The sequence below is a fragment of the Lynx rufus genome, unplaced genomic scaffold (assembly GCF_022079265.1).
Source record: "Lynx rufus isolate CCGP_SWC_20201006 ecotype Redwood Valley unplaced genomic scaffold, mLynRuf1.p SCAF_3, whole genome shotgun sequence".
Classification (NCBI taxonomy): Eukaryota; Metazoa; Chordata; class Mammalia; order Carnivora; family Felidae; genus Lynx; species Lynx rufus.
Window position 1 is genome coordinate 98978111 of NW_025814845.1, and position 18206 is coordinate 98996316.

Below are 18206 nucleotides of genomic sequence, written 5' to 3' on the forward strand. Positions count from 1 at the left end.
TGATATATCTGATAAAAGGTTAATACCCAATATATATAAAGAACACATACAACCCAATAAAAAAAACAAACAATACCATTTTCTGAATTCAATTGAAACATTATTTATTATCTACACAAAGTAGATAAGATAAAACTAACACATTCTGAAACAAGAACTAGAATAAAGGTAGTATGTAGGAAATGTAAACAAAAATTAATACACAAAACTAAGAGATTATAATTGAAGAAAGTCCTAACAGAAAAGAGGAAGGGTGGGGCACCTGGCTGGCTCAGTCAGTAGAGCAGGTGACTCTTGATCTCAAGGTCATGAATTCAAACACCATGTTGGGTATAGAGTTTAAATAAAAACAAAATTAAATTAAAAATTTAAAAAAAAAGAAAAGAGGAAGGGGAAGTTAGGTCATGCTGACTGAAGACAAATGTCAAGTTGTCTTAGGTATGCGGAGAAAAGAATAAACATCTGGAAAAGTTGAGGTCATGGGAGAGGGCAAGGTGCATTATAACTTATACAGGCATCGGAAATCTACTCATAATATTAGAGTACAAGAGTGATATGTCAGAGTTGCACTATGAGACAATTTATTTAGGAGGATGGAAAGGTGAGAAGTGATAAGTAATAAGAATCTAATTAGATGGGTATTAAAGCAATGAAAATGAGCAATAATTGGGATGTTGGGATGGTAAAGGAACAAATGACTGAAGGTGACTAGACAAGGTAGAGGGTAGATTCTTTAAGAATCAGCATTTTTGTTTTTGTTTTTGTTTTTGTTTTTTTTTAATGCTTTATTTATTTATTTATTTTGAGAGAGAGAGAAAGAGAGAGAGAGAGGGAGAATGAGCAGGGAAGGGACAGAGAGAGAGGGAGACACAGAATCCAAAGCAGGCTCCAGGCTCTGAGCTGTCAGCACAGAGCCCAACATGGGGCTTGAACCCACAAACCACGAGATCATGACCTGAGCCAGAGTCTCATGCTTAACCAACTGGGCCACCCAGGTGCCCCAAGAATCAGTGTTTTAAAAAGGGTCTAAGACTAAAGAAACAGACAGGAGTAAGCATATGCTTTTGTCATTAACAGAAAGAAGAAACTCCAAAAGAGAGGTTATCTGGGACATAAAGAATGAAAAAGTCATTCTGGGACATGCTAAATGCATTAGGTCAAAAAGATATCCAGTTATGTTTCAAATAAAAAAATTAATATAGTTTTGAAGACTGGGTTAAATAAATAAGTCATTTGGCATGTGTTGGTATAGAGTTGATAGCAGAAGTCATGGATGTAGCTGATGCAGAGAACACAGAAGAGGCCCACAGCCAATGCATCCAGCCAACCTCCTCAGGGAGGGGAGATGGAAGTGTTCAGAGAAATTGGTAGAACACCTAGCAAAGTATACACCAAACATGAACAGAATTTCAAAACAGGTAACGTGAACAAGAGTGTCAAACGTTACAGAAAAAAAAGGGAGAGAATAAACACTTTGCAGTTAGTACACCACTGGGAAACAGTGGATGGCCCTCTGGGTGTGAGAACAGTTTCAACAGACGATGGAAGACAGAAACCAGGCCACAAGGGGTTGTGGCCTGAGTGAGGGGGTAGAAAGTAAAAGCAAGATCTTCTGTAATTATTCCACATGCACAAGCACGTCCAGATATACACAAATCTCTTATAAAATAATTAGAAGTCAAATCAGCAAATATAATAATAATAATAATTATAATAATAATAATAATAATAATAATGATATTTATACGCTTTTACCTTCTTGTGATTCTTGTAAACATTTCTGTGGGCAAATCCCTTTCCACAAAGCTTGCATTTGTAAGGTTTATCTTCACTGTGTATTACTTTGTGGGCGCCCACTTGATCAAGCCTCTTGAAAGATTTATTACAAATCTCACAATTATAGGGTCGCTTTTCTGTGAAAAATGAGTGGAGACAATCTCACATCTATATAAAGGTAAAGGATAAAAAGGGAAACAGCCTTACCTTATATTACTTCTAATGGACTAGTCAACTGAAACATGATTCAAACAACTGAAAAAAATCTACTTACCAATCCATTTCTGTTAGACATGTGACCCTATTCACAAAAGAAATATGAACTTGTTCTTTCAGAGACTTATTTCTGTAAACTAAATGTGTAAAGTAGCTTAGATGTAAGAATGAAGCTCAGATTCAAGGAAAAAAAATCCTATTTCCAGATGAAAAATGTGCTGATAGTATGAGTTTAAACCAAGGTCACAACTTCAAACGCTAAGAGTGTTCTGACAGTGATAAAAGTAAATGACAGACCTGCCTCCTACTTGAACAAGTGGAACTCATATAGGCAAAGCTTCAATTCTCAACAGAAAGCTTCAATTCTCTACATACCTAGGTTGTTGTATAGAACCCATATTTATGCAACGTTAACGTAATGTTGACCACTAGATGCAAAAAATACTATTTGTTTCAAACAAAGCATATCTGAAGGCCACCAGTTTTTGATCTCCTATTTTCATTTGCCAAAATATATATAGCCATCACCAAACAAAGTGGATATGTAAAAACATTCTAACCTCGATGGCCTTAAATTATAGACGTTCCAAACTCTAGAAGGAGACTTCATAAAGCAAAATTTATTTTCAGACCTTATTCTTTTTAATCTGTATAACAGACCTATTACTCAAACTTGCTTAAAATGAAACTACAGCTTTAAAAACTTATATTCTCAAAATGTATTTATAAAATTCTCATTAACATTTATTAGTACCTTAGTGAGAATGTGAAAGTATCTAGAAAAGCAGAAACTATAATTGTTGAATCCCTCCTAAAAGTCAGACCCCCTGCTAGCACAGTACACAATGATCTCATTTAACCTTCACAGCAATTCTGAAAGGTAGGGCCCTTTTCACAGATAAAGAACAGAATCTCAGGCTCCAGGAGGAGTAGACAATAAATTAAATGGTGATTCTGAAGAGCTTCAATATTACTTAGTCCAATCACCTTGGCTTTATAAATAAACTGAGGTCTAGAGAGGCTAAGTAACTTGTTCAAAATCACACGGCTAGTTACTGGCCAACCTAGAACTAAAAGCCAGGTCTCCTGATTACTATTCTCGGAGATCCTGAAAAGGACAAAGTGAATCTTTTGTAGTGATTTCAATATAAATGAACAAATATGTATTTTACCTGAGTGAGTGATCATATGACGTTTTAGCTGATTAGCTGAAATAAATTTCTTCATACATTCTTGACAATCAAATATCTCATGAATCTGCAAAAGGTTAAGTTGACAGTTAGGTCAACTGTCAAAGCCAAATAAATTATATAGAGCTCAAGTAAAGTATAAATATGTGGATAGCTGCTATTGCAATATCTATGTATATTGTAATTCAGCTCTGCTTTATTCACACTATCTTATATAAATTGAAAATGCAGTGAACCTGGTACCTAATAAAAACAAACAATTAAAAGAAAATACAAGATTGCAGCACACTGTTGAAATATGTGGTATAGCTGACCTATTTAGTGCATATTAAATTTCTACACTCTGTAAAAAGTTATACCTAACTGACATGAACTCTTTTCGTTATGCACAAATTTAGATTTGGAAATATAGAACCTGTATGTGATAATATTCCCTTTACAGTAGTGAAACTATTTTAAATTTAAATGTATATAGTACAGAAAAACACATGAATTACCATGAAAGACAAGAAGATATATGATTCCGAAAAACATTTAGCTCAAAGTAAAATTCTTACATGATAGGAAGACCACAATAAAAAGAAAAGATCAGAAACTATAATAAGTAGGGAACATGACTTTATCAAACAGCTGGCTAATAAGTATTACAACTGAATATTAACTTTAGCTCTTTCCCTCTGAGACACTAAACAGAGAAATTGTATAGGTGGTATGAAAAGTAGAAGCCCATTTTATTATCAGAAACAATTCACAAAGTTCTAAGAGGAATGTATTGCAAGAAGCCTCATATTAGAAATGTTGATCACCCCCAATGAACAAGAGCATCACACTGTTTTGCTGAAGATTCTAAAATAGTTCTGGTGAAGTTATATTTGCTTCAACCTCACTAAAGGTAAAGCCCACAATAGTAAACACCAGAGAAGCAAAGGCCCTTGTGCAGAAAGACAAGGTGCTGTGATTACCCCTGCAGAATAACGAGGGCCACTGCAGAGTGAAGTCAAGGCAGAGGGCCAAGAACTGAGTGAGTCATGAGTAGAAGACTGGGTTGTATCCTGGTAATTGGCTCCCTCGATCTAAGTGGCCATGGAAGAACTCAAAACAGAGAGACTGAAAAGAGGGGACAAGGCAGGGAAACAAAAGCTAGGGAAAATTACCAGGTCCCACGTCTGAGTCTGGGACTTCATTCGATGCCCAACCTCACGGCAGGTCTGAGGCTGCCAATCCACCTTCTGCCTTTGTCAGATCTGATTCTTGGTGAGTCAGAAAACTCAGTTGGGAAAAGCACAGAAAATGTAGATAAACAAGGCAGAAGCAGAATAGTGTTATTCCACTAGAGTCTGACTTACACCTCTGCTTATATGCAGTGTCATCTATTCTCAATCAGTGAATATATGGAGTCCAAAGCATTCTATGATTCCTCAGGCAAAAAATGTGGGACCCACACAAGTACTCAGAAAGCAAGTACTACACAGTTAGAAGTAAAACTTTCAGCCTGAGCCATTTTAAAGACAGTCTGTTCAATCATCAAAGACCTTCACATGGTTTTGGTTCAACACCTATGCTTAAGGAGCAATATTATGTGTATTGTTTATTTAAAGATAGTAAGAACAGATTTATATTCTTAAACTCTATGTTTCTGTAATATATGCCTTTTATAATAACAATATCTCCTAAAAAAGATTATGTGCTTTCTGAGCCATACATCAATGAAAATATATTTAGTGTATTTTCATTTTAATATAAAACTTATATTAATACATAAATTTTTTTTAAATTATTCATCCATATATAAAGTGTTAAATGTTAAATAAAATACTGCAGAATAGTACCCATGTTTCTTCACTTCTTAACTCTCACGGCTCCTGAAACATGAAACACTTTTTAAAGGTTCAGTTGAATTAATTTTCCATAATTATAAAACAGAATATTCACTGTATATGAAAGCACTTTTGCATTGACTATATTATTTATAGTGGAAAATTCAGGCCACAGCTATCTTCAAAAATCCTAAAAAAGCTTAATAAAACAACCAAATTTGGTAATACTATTTATTTACACCTAATGATAAATAAAGCACAATTTTCAAAATGTTCAGCTTACTAGTTGATATGGAGCATATTAAATTACAATTTTGAAGTCCCTAAATAAACAATTTTCAAGAAGGGTTATAATATGTCTTATTGTAACATAAAATAGTATATAGTAATGTAAGATACTATTCCAGACTATTATGTAATTTGGCATATTCATACAGCACCCTCTACTGGCAAGGTTAAATACTGCAACCAAACTCTATTAGACATTCAACATACCCAACTATTAAGAACAGTCAGAAACGGAAGTCAACAAAAGCTGTCTATGGATTCAGAAAGGCTAAATTAGATGAGCCATGCTGTAATGAAGGAAGTGCTGCATTCAGCTAATAAGTTATTAACATTTTGCAGAGATAATTTGGGTGCTGTGTTCTACCATCACCAAGTAGTATTTGGCTCTACCAAGACATTCCTTGGGGAAAAAGTTCTTATATTATGAAGAAAATAAATGGAAAAGAGAACACTTTTCAGAAATAGGCCCCACAAGCAACTTTGTTGAAACACTCTGTTTAGTACAATCTTTAATCTGGTAAACTATCTTAAATTTCAACTTCTTAAGATGTAAATAGACCAGGGAAAGAAATCATAGAATTATACAAGTAAGAAGATATTTAGAAAATATCTACTAAATTGGATTTCATCTTTTTGCCTCAGACTAAGATTCTGCTTCGGAAGCCATAGGGATGAAGTGAGCAGTGCAAATACTAAAATTAGAATGTTACAGTGAAGATTAGCATGACCGGTGCACAAGAATTATATGCAAATTCTTGATGTGTTCTACATGTTTAAACAATCCTATTAGAAAACCATTTAGAAACAAACAAACAAAACAGCTCATGGCACTTGGAGAAAAAATTAAAAAGCATGGACCCATTCCAAGTCACATTTAATAAAAGAGAGAACAGAGGCCCAATGTTACATGGAGTGTTAGGGACAGAAGATGACACCCACTGTCCTCACTCTCAGTCCACTGCTTGTTCCGTTATTTCTCCCTGAGGATCAAAATCACCCAACATATAAAATACAATCTTGGACATCTTTGGAATCTATCTTGTGTGTTTATAGATTAAACCCACAGCACATAGTTAGAACTATCAGATTGAATATCATGAATTTTAAAGCCATTCAGGTTACTTTGGAATATATCTATATACAATAAAGAGATAAATTCATTTTGTAAACCATAAGAAAAGTAAAATTTTATATTCACTAGTACTATATACTCTCTTCAATATTAAATCACTAAAAGAAAATATTATACGCTCCTAGATATTCTGAAAAGTGTTGTGAAATTAAAAAATAATCATTTATCTGATAATATAATATAATATAATATGAGTTCTTCTAGAATTTGTCACAATAATAACAAAAATCTAAATTTTATTTTAGCTCTATTCTATTGTAAATTCTATTAAATAGTGCTAATGTTGTTAAGGTTAATAACCCCGGTATATTTTTCAGGTTAACCTTTCACATTAAATTTGTAAGTTAGTAATAAGTTTTATATTTATTACAAAATGCATTAAATTTATTTTCTTCTAATATAATCATTTGTTTCTGCTAACAACACTTTGACATACTTGCACATTATTTTTAGTTCTTCAAAATAAGGAGCTCTTGTCTTTGTTTTGTCGGACTTTACTATAAGATGCATGCATTTTAATAGCTAAATGCCATTGCAGGGCATATTATAAATCCACAAAATTTATATGTTTCCATCAAATACATAGTATTTCCTGAGCAAACAGCAACTAAAAAAGCTTGAAACTCAAAATATACTTTTACAAGAGCTCACTTTTCTGCATATCAGTCTCTGCATATCAGTCTTGCATTTTAGAATATGCTAGTGTATAAATTGATGACAAAGCTCTGTCTTTATAAAAAAATCAATTAAAAATTTTCATGGCAGGGGCGCCTGGGTGGTGCAGTCGGTTAAGCGTCCGACTTCAGCCAGGTCACGATCTCGCGGTCCGTGAGTTCGAGCCCCGCGTCGGGCTCTGGGCTGATGGCTCAGAGCCTGGAGCCTGTTTCCGATTCTGTGTCTCCCTCTCTCTCTGCCCCTCCCCCGTTCATGCTCTGTCTCTCTCTGTCCCAAAAATAAATAAACGTTGAAAAAAAAAAATTTTTTTTTTAAATTTTCATGGCAGGCTCTATAAATGACTAAAAGGTCTTACACTCTGATGAGCATTAATCTTCATCTTACTGACCTTTCTATGTTCCTGTAGGCTTGATGCTGAAGAACACTTTTTATTGCACACTGAACATATGAGCTTTTTCTTAGGATCGCCTAAAATGCAAATAAAATATCATCATGATTTAAATGAGAATATGAAGAGCATCAGATACAATGTTTCTAGGTGATATATAATTTCTAAACAGGTATTTCATCTTAACAAGATGTTATACAAGTTATTCTAAGTTATTCTAAGTTAACAACTTAGAATTCCAAAATGTTCAATGTTATAGTTATAGCCATTAAACTGGATTTAAACCCTTTCTTTTTAAATTTGAAAAATATTCAGCATGATATACCACTTTCTACATATATAAAATAGGCATTTCACCTTTCCATAAACTAATGTAGAATTAAAAGAGAAAAAGCACACTTACATGAAAAATTGTAATTTAAATTAATCAAATGTGTTTATAAAAGAAAAAATGGTTTTATTAATTCATAAGTTGATTTTGCTACTTGCTTTAAATTTTAAGAGAATATTTCATTTAATCCTCTGTGTTTTTTAAGATGGAATTTATAGATTATTCTTTCCAGCACTAGATTCCTACAAAATCTATGAGCATATACTTTCTCATATTAATGTCAAAAACCAGAATAAACCAAAATCAAGTACATCAAAACATTATATCAACATTTGTATTATTATACAAATCAAAACAAGACCAATTTTGTCTTCTTACACAGTGATTACAGTAGCTCATTTCATATTTCAAATTTCACAGTGGTTATAGAAATGAAGACTCAATAAAACATTTTTTTTCAAATAGATGTAATATCATCTGCACTACCACAAATAATCACAGAGTGGTTTCTTCAACTTTTAATTAATTTCAAATACACAAATTTGTATATCTGAAGTAATCAAATAATATGACGAACCACCATGTACCCACACCTGGCCCCAACAATGACAAATCCATGGCTATTCTTGCCTCAACCTCAACCTCAACCCCATCTACTTCCCCATTTCTCTATTATTTTGAAAAAACTCCAAGACATTAAAAAAAAATATTACAAGATGATTTTATTTTATTATAGGACTGTGATTATACACTTTTAGAAAAAGAAAGTATGAATTTGTTCTTATTATTTAAGTTACTTGTTTCATATAATGCACTATTTTTAGCATGCTGAATGTTACAGCCAAGAAAATTTTTCATAGTGATTGACAAAAAACATGGCTACTAAAGGAGAAAATTCTCCCCAGCAAAATGAGTATCTCTATACATGTAGATTACATACACGGCAGGGGAGGGGGGCACAGAAGAGGAATATTCCTTCTTTTCTAGCTTGCACTAGCTGGCATTTCCCTCTTTCAATTCATAATCTTTTGTTGCTCTGTCTTATCCCTCATACGGGCTGTTCTTTAAGACTCGACCCTATCCTTTCCCTGAGGGAGAGAACAGAGATAGAACTGAGACATTCCCAACCACACCTCTTACTTTATCCTCATGTTCCTGCTACTGTCCCTACAGCTGGAATCACAGGCAATGCACCATACCCCCATCCCTACTCTCCAAACTTTTCCCTCCTCCTGTCGTCTTCTATTCTTCATCCTAGAATTGGAATCCAAGCTCTTTTGAGAAAAAAACTAATTTTTTTTTGAGAGAGAGAGAGAGTGAGCACATGCAAGCAAGGGAGGGACAGAGGGAAGGACAGAGGAAGAGGAAGGGACAGAATGTCAAGCAGGCTCCATGCTCTGCGGGGCTCTATCTCACAACCATGAGATCATGACCTGAGCCGAAATCAAGAGCTATATGCCTAACCAACTATGACACCCTGGAGCCTGAAGAAAAAAAAATATTTTAAAAATTTATAACAATTCACCCGAGAGTGCAGACAAATGTTATCTCCCATAAATACAAAATTTATTGGTTTTAGCATCCATAGACTCTAAACAAAAGAAAAAAAATGGAAGTGGGTTAAGGAAGTCAGGTCCTTCATTCTCTGTTTCCCTTGGGTAGCTATGAAGGTCATCATCACTCTACCAGCTTCCCTAGGTTGAAGGACAACAGTATCTACAAAGCCATAACTAGACTTTATACTATTTTAGTTTTGCTATATTCAGGTAAGTCTGATTTTTTTTTTTTTTACTTTCAGATTCAACTTTCAAAACCATTCAGGAACACATTATTTACAATAGTAGGAGATGTATGAAAAATTAACACAACCCTACTGAATACACAGTCACCCAAGTACCGCAAGTTTCAGTACAATGTGGGTTAAGTGTGCTTTCAGGTATAGAAGGTTCTACAATCATATGTGTGAACACTGCTTTGCTTGCTGTTCTGATGTGGAATATTCTTTCTCCAAATGTCTATGTATCTCATAGAAAAAAAGGGAGAGACAAAAGAGGGGCTATGAATGAAAGACAGATTGTATACCAATCTCAACAAAAATTGTGCATAGTGACCTTTGGCTAATATTGTACATTCCATATTTTGTATGTTTCCACAACACAGAAAAATAAAAAAAAAAACCTCCTTTTATAAATTATTTCCTACAAAGTCAACATGAGTTTCCAGAATCAGTAATATTATAATATCCAAGGCCAATTACAAGAAGCCTCACAGAAATTATGCTTATAGCACAGCCTGAAGACCACATGCCCAAATAAAAAGAATGCAAGTTTCCAGAGTTTCAGTATGCATCTGGTTTTTTACTTAGTTCAGCAAAGTTAACTTTAAAAATGACATGAAAGATTTGTTATAATACATTGCAGACAAAGATGGAGAAAATTAAGAACAGCATTTTAAACGTAACAGTTTAAAAAAAAAACTACGAAGACAGGTCTATCAAAAAGTTATGCTTGCCTTTTGTAAGCATAGTGAAGGCCCAAGTTTAATGAATTCAGGAAAATGCCATCCTCCCTAAATCAGCCATATATTCTTCAAAAGGAAAGAAAGAAATCAGAACAATGTAAAGTCCTATTGATAATCATCCTGAAGCTGTATTTTGCATGGCCATACTTTCTACCACCCAGAACTTTCATAGACAGCTTACCCTAAATATGTAGTCCAAGCAATGATGCAAAATAGGAGGCAGCAGACACACTCATTTTAGCTGCTATAACTTTAACATTAAAGGAGATACTTTTTGGACAATGAACAAACATAAGATACAGAAGCTGAGTACTGATTATCCTGTTCTCCTGAATGTGGGAATAAACAAGATGGGCGAAGAGAAATCCACTTTCCTCATGTCCAGAAAGACATCTTTCCACACATTTCCCAGAAGCCAAGCGCAAATGTAAACATGTGCGAAAAGCATAGGCACAGAAGGATATGAGGAGTTCCATGAGCCTCAGCCTCTCTTAAGGAAAAGACACTGAGGAAGTTAAAAGTTAACTCTGACGATACAGCCATCTGTTCAACTCCGTGCAACAGATTCGATCCCTAAGCCAAAATACATTTACCATGTGCTAAACAGATAAAATCTAAGTGACAGTCAAATTTTATATGGGTTTTATTGTTTAGCTGGCCATTAGAAGGAATTCAAATAATATCTGCTTTATTAATCCCGACACATTAAATTCCCATGTCAAAATGCAGTAATTTTCTCCAATATGGGAGAAATATAAATTTAAAAAATAGATTTTTACTACAAAACTTTAAGGCACAAGAGCATCATTTAATAGTTTTAAAATGTATCTACTAAAAGAGAAATTTCATATTTCATACTTAAATTGTTATTTAAAAACATTAATTTTTAATACACCTGACTACCAAGCTCAAGTAGATTCTAGCTTAGGTTTCCAGTTATGATTAATTCAGATATCCGAAAAATGAAAAATACTGCTGAAATCAACTTAAAAAAGAAATGGTGCTCAGAGAAAGAAAAAAGTCCACTGCAAGAGCTCCACATCTGTGTGAGCATAATGTCAAAGCAAGCTCTCTCCTCAAGAGCAAGAATTAAAAACAGATCACGGCAGCCTGGGAAGAGGAAGCCCCTTTAAAAATGACCCTCCAGTGATTTCTCACCAGCATGGACATTTTCCTGGTGTCTTCTGAGGGCATCCTTGCTCTTCAGCCTCTTTCCACAGCTGTCGGCCTTGCACACAAACCTGGCATCTCCCCGGCAAGTCTCCTGGTGCTGCTCAAAACTACAAAACAACCAGGAGAGGGGAACAGGGAGAAGAAATGGTGAAGACATATCTTATGAAGTCTAACAGCACAGCAGGCTTTTGCAATGCATGCTGTCTAGTAGAGTTTCTGGGTCATTTCATGCATTACCTGGGCAGGTAAAAAGGAAAGCACTTATCTTGTAGCCATGTGATACTTAATCACTAAGAAGCATAAAAAGCATGCCTGCCAAAAATGACCCACAATTATATAACAGCCATGTGATAACTCAGACACAAAACCTCGATGCTGAATTGAAGGAAGAATTGCAAACAGAGCACTGAAAACTTCGTGAAGAATCCTTCAGACTGCTTTTTGCTGTGCACTGAAGAACGCTGAGGGGGAAATAGAAAAAAACAGAAAGAAATAAAAACTGGATGTGTAAGACAAAAACTTATGAAAAATATCTCTACTTTAAATAAAATCCTGTTGGTCATCTCTGTTTTCATTTTGTTTTTTGTCCCTTTAATTTTTGGTAGTACCTAATTTAACTATAAGACCCGGCTAAGCAAAAGTATCTTTGGTGTAGACTCAATAAAATCTGACTAGAATGCAGTTTTAACATCTAGTCTCTAAAAAGTATATAGCCCTGGCTTGTTTTTTTTTCAAGAGCCTATAACAAAATTTCCAAATGTTTTTAATCTCTTGCTATTATAATTTTTTTAAGTTTTGAGCAGAAATTTTTCATTTCAAATTTCATAAGCAAAAGTAGATGCATATATTAAAATAGTAAACATGAAAGCTTTCTTGCTCATATACAAGGTGACATTCTTAAAATAAAAAATATACGTATCTAATTTCTCACTTTTAATAATTAATGATGCTGTAAAATATTTAAGTAAAAAGATAAATTTATATGCTGTTAATATAAAGAGTCAAAATAATAAAGGGTACCGAGCAATGTGTGGGATCATTTAATTCATCTTCATGTGACAGCCTATATCTATTCATCTTTAAATTATTCCTCCTAAGTTGCTAAGAAATAAACAGTGCTTCCCCAAGTGTCCCCGTATTCTTTATTCTCTAAACTCTCTTCATTTCTTAAAACTCTTCTTTCACTGATTCCAGAGGGAATATCAAATGCAGACAACTGAAACTTGATCTGTGACCTCAGAGCACTAAATTATGCATAAATGAATTTCTGAATAGTAAATCAATGAGCTTGATTTGATATTTAATGGCAAGTAAATAAATGGACAAAGACTTATTAGCATAAATAATGTTTACTTGTTGGAAGTTCATAATCAGAATGTTTCAAAAATCACCATATTATACTAAGAAAAGATAAGTTAATGACAATGACAATATAGAATGCTTACTTTCTTCCTCCCCACCCCCTGTCTCCATCACTGACACCCACACACACACACACCCACACACACACATATAAAACAAATCAAATAGAATAGTTAAAAACAAAAGTGTTAGCTCATAATTTTAAAGATATTCTTTGCTGTACGCACTGTCTTTGCAAAGCCTGCTTAACTGGGAATTTCTTCCCACAGTTCTTGCACTTAAATTCTTTCTCCTCTGTAGGTTTCTGGTGCAATGTCTGAAGGTGCTCAGCAAGAATTTCCTCACTGGTAAAACTCGAGTCACACTGGGGACAAGCATAGTCCTCTTTACAGCCAAGGCAATCTGTACATTTACAAGGAAGCAAATTTATAAGACAAAAATTAAGAGCCAAGAACTGTTCAGTTTTATCCTCATTTTAAAATCAAAATTGCGTTTAATAGTATCAGAAGAATAAATTCTTATTATCTCTCTGAGTATTATTAATGTTGTCCATGAAAAATAATAGGAAGTGTTACTAGAAGTACCTTATCTTTTAATTCACTTCATTGGTGTTTCAGCAAATTAATACAAAATCAAAATCAATTTTTAATTTACCCTATAATGTTAACTTTTCACATGAAAGAGTTATTGCAAATGTGGAATGAGAAAGAAAAACTTTTCCCTGAAACAGGTCATCTTGAGTTCACTGAGTTCACAAAGAGAAAAAATCCAACCAAGGCAAAACTATGTGGAATTACTAAGGGGAATCTCACGTACATGTGAAAGAGACTGAGGCCATAAAGACAGAACTCATTACAGCAGGTGTAGTGAGATTCCATGGTCTCTCTGGCTTGTCAGTCCCTAAGGACTGTCATGGATCCACCCAAATTTCTCAAAGTGCACTATTTACATCAAATAAGATTAGATTTAGAAAATTCAGGGAATATGAAGAAAATTAAAATTACCAATAATCCCACAATGAAGAGACAACCACTTAATATATTCTCAAGCCTGATTTGCCTTTTGTCCATTCATATTTTATAGTCTAAGAATAACTACATTTATGATCATACTTTGTATTCAATTTCATCTGTTGCTCTTTTTTTCCATTTAACATTTTCCCAAGTCCAATTAAAAAAAACATAATTATTTACTAAGCTCTCCATTGTTTGACATTGGAGTGGATTATTTGTTTCTTTTTGCTGGTGGTTTGGTTGCTCTGTTTGTGTTCTGGCCTTTTTGGGGGGAAGGGGTACTTTTATTAAATAAAAACTGATTTCTAAAATAAAAATAGCAATAATGTATGTACCTGATTCATATGTTTTCAAAATCTGTTTAAGTTTCCATTGATTATTTTTACAAAAGTAAAAACAATTTGTAATTTGATATTTGTTAACTAAAGAAAAATCAGGGTGATAATAAATAAGCAGGAGACCCATTTTTAAGCTAAAATAGTGGACACAGTAATAATATGCCCTGGAGGTGGGGGGAGGGACCTTAAAAAATAAATACAAAAAGTATAGCATAGGGAATGTAGTCAATAATATTGTAATTCACATAAATAAATATTCCCCAAAAAGAAAATACAGAATAATACAAAAATAATACCTATTACCCAAAGTCTGAAATTTGAAACAGCAAAATACATATTTGAAAGATAGAACAGAATGCCTGTCCTCATCTTTCCCTTAAATAATCCAACTGAAATAAAGAAACAGAAGCATAAGCTAGCAATGCTAGGAATGCTTATACTTTCTCAGCCAGTGACATATAGTTGGAGTAGAAAATTCATATGAAAGATATTACTACCATGGTGACTAAAGAAATCAGTGTCACTTCTTGAAGCAGATTTGCAAAAGAAAATGAAAAAAATACTCTATGGTAAATTTCAATCTATTACAAAACATGAATACCTTTAACATCATTCATATTTCCTTCAAATCTTATCAGGAGTAAAACACAAAAAAATAGAAACAAGCCCCAATAATAATTGATTATTCCCCAGCAGATGGCAAACAAGCGACATCTCCTGGATTACAGGATTGATCTAAGCAGATCAGACCTCCCGTCAACACACATTTTTGGTTACCCAACTAGAACAACCTAACAATCCTGCAGGCTTCTATGCTCAGAACAGAAAGAGATTTCCAGAAGCTCCAGATTCTCAAAGGATCTCAAACAAGAGGGAGGCCCAGGAAGAGTCCATTAGGGTCCAGCAGTACCCTCTGCACACCTCTGCACTTGCCTTTCCCCACGTGCAGATGAGAAAGTAAAGTCTCAAAGAGTTAGTGACTTGCCCGGTACAAGACTGATGAGTGGCTGGAGCACAAAACTCCTCATTCCTAGCCAACCCACTGTACCAGTGAGGGCAGTGAGAGTCAGGAGCTGGTGCTGACCTTGGCAGCTCTACAGGGCACATGGATCCCCCACACCCAGCGTTCTCCTTCTGCTAGAAGAAAGATGTGCTTACAGCTGGCTACTCTCTGAGAGTAGTTTTCACAAAAGCTAACTTTGAGTACACCTTATTATAACACAACTGTAAGTCAACTGCAGTTCAAACTATATTTCTTCTACAACTTCTATGGTCTCAGATCACCAATTAGAGGCAATACCTTTTCTGCCAGCTGTTGATTGTCCTTTAGAATTTTTAACTTCCCCTTCTTTGATCATTGTTATAATTTGCTGTTCTTCCTCATCAGCCTCCATGTCACTGTCCAGGTAGCCAATCAGAAGTTCTGTATCTGTTTCTATGTCTTCAATTGCCAAATAGAAAATGTTTTCTCCTTCCTGAGACAAAATTAAAAAATATGCTATTGTATTACAAATACATCTCAATAATTTAAAAAATGTTGAACCATTTGTTTGTTTCTAATAATAATTAAGAAATAATTTTAAGATACACTGAGTACCAGGTTCCCATTAAAAGTTACTATTCTTTTTTTTTTTTATATCTCCAACAGATCCAGATACTGAAAAAGGAAACTGACAGTATTCAGTCACCCAGAAAATAAAGTACAAATATATATTACAGATAGTGACATTTATATATATCAAATGAAAGCATACTTAAATTACTAAAAGTGAATTTCACATTGTTAATTTACCTAATATCATAACATTTTGGGGATGCCTGTAAATGCAGCAGAAAGAAGTCTGTTAAGTAATGGTGTCATTTCTGCACAGAGAGCAATGAGATATCAATGATCTAACTATGATTAATATTAAATCCAAAACTGGAAGAAAAAAAAAACTTTGAAGTTATAACATAAGCCATAGTAACTGCAAACAAACCCTGAAAGAACTTCCAAAACCCTAGACCAGAAATAGAAAAAAAAAAAGACCAGGTGGGGCACCTGGGTGGCTCAGTCAGTTAAATGTCCAACTCTTGATTTCAACTCAGGTCATGATCTCATGATTCATGGATCCGAGCCCCGAGTCAGTCTCTGCGCTGACAGTGCAGAGCCTGTTTGGGATTCTCTCTCTCTCTCTCTCTCTCTCTCTCTCTCTCTCTCTCTCTCTGTCCCTGCCCCACTCATGCTCTCTCCCTCTCAAAATAAATAAATAAACTTAAAAAAAGAAAAGATAAAAAAAAGAAAAAACAACCAGGCACCTGGGAAGTTCAAAGTATTAACTGAATCATCATGTGTACTTAAATCCCACTAAAATGACAGAAGAGAGAAGAAAAGAAAACAAGTTCCACTAACAACACAAAAAAAATTCTGCAGAAAATTCTAGATTAGAAATCAGGTTTGAAATGATAGATAATTACTGCAGAAGAAATCTCAACCCATAACAGACACAAGAAAAATACTACAAAGAAGAACCTACTTCCCAAGGAAACCCCAGAGGAACTTCACACTTGGAATGAACTGGTACAAAAAGCCCCTCTGGGCCTTCGGCCAATCACCAGGGAAGCCAGAACTGGGGCTGCTTAGCTCGCTGTCCCCAAGAGAAACACCCAGAATTGCTGTCTCTTACATAGCTGAGGATTTGTTCTGGGACGGCTCCTACTTTGGCTGCTTGAGGATAAAGAGAAGCAAAACATAGTCTGAATTTATTGAACCTTGATGGTAGGCAAGGGGAGAAGAGGACAAGAACAGTGAGCTCCACCAAGGAGTGAAATTTAGTAAGGGAGAGAACATAGAACAAAGCCTTCTCTCTGGCATTATCACCACAGCACTTGCGTTAAGCAGGAGGAGACAGAGGAGGAGGGGGAAGGGAGGAGGTGAGCTGGAGAAGGGAAAATGGAGGAGGAGGAATGTGTAACATATGTATGTGTGTGTGTGTATATTGTGTACACACAAGCAGAACCCCTGTGAAAAGCTGGGAAAAGATGCAGCAAACTATTATACAGTTATCATTTGGAGGCTGGGAGAAAGAGTAGTTTATATTCCACTGTTTCAGGTTTTGTTTTGTTTTGTTTTGTTTTGTTTTGTTTTGTTTTTTACAACAAACAGAATCTTTGTAATCTTTAAAACGGTATATATATATATATAAATATATATATAAATATATATATAAATATATATAAATATATATAAATATATATATAAATATATATAAATATATATAAATATAAATATATATATAAATATATAAATATATATAAATATATATAAATATATATAAATATATATATAAATATATATAAATATATATAAATATATATAAATATATATAAATATATATAAATATATATATATAAATATATATATAAATATATATAAATATATATATAAATATATATATATATAAATATATATATAAATATATATAAATATATATAAATATATATATAAATATATATAAATATATATATAAATATATATAAATATATATATAAATATATATATAAATATATATAAATATATATAAATATATATATATAAATATATATATAGTAGAAAATTCCATGGAAAAGACAAAAATGATGATTAAATTCATCATTATTGGGCAAGAAAGGTTTGATTCAAAAGTTCAAAGCACTGAAGCAAATCTAACCATCAGCTACAGTTAATTAAAGGAAGTTTCGGGGTGCCTGGGTGGCGCAGTCAGTTAAGCGTCCGACTTCAGCCAGGTCACGATCTCGCGGTCTGTGAGTTCGAGCCCCGCGTCGGGCTCTGGGCTGATGGCTCAGAGCCTGGAGCCTGTTTCCGATTCTGTGTCTCCCTCTCTCTCTGCCCCTCCCCCGTTCATGCTCTGTGTCTCTCTGTCCCAAAAATAAATAAAACGTTGAAAAAAAAAATAAAATAAAGGAAGTTTCTATATTTACAGCATCCTTGCAATTTTTGTAACTTCA

The 18206-nt window shown here is 34.1% G+C and overlaps 1 protein-coding gene and 1 pseudogene across 2 annotated transcripts in view; one reads left to right on the top strand and one right to left on the bottom strand.

The window, feature by feature from the left end:
* PRDM5 (PR/SET domain 5) overlaps positions 1 to 18206 on the bottom strand; it is a 206685-nt gene that overhangs the window by 97229 nt on the left and 91250 nt on the right. For both annotated transcript variants that reach the window (XM_047090496.1, XM_047090495.1), the window contains exons 4-9: positions 15520 to 15694; positions 13096 to 13270; positions 11492 to 11613; positions 7483 to 7562; positions 3165 to 3249; positions 1756 to 1913 (exon numbers count right to left, since the gene is read on the bottom strand). In XM_047090496.1, the coding sequence (XP_046946452.1) occupies positions 1756 to 1913; positions 3165 to 3249; positions 7483 to 7562; positions 11492 to 11613; positions 13096 to 13270; positions 15520 to 15694 (795 nt within the window). The remainder of the gene's footprint in view (positions 1 to 1755; positions 1914 to 3164; positions 3250 to 7482; positions 7563 to 11491; positions 11614 to 13095; positions 13271 to 15519; positions 15695 to 18206) is intronic.
* On the top strand, positions 5968 to 6062 carry LOC124521439 (uncharacterized; annotated as a pseudogene).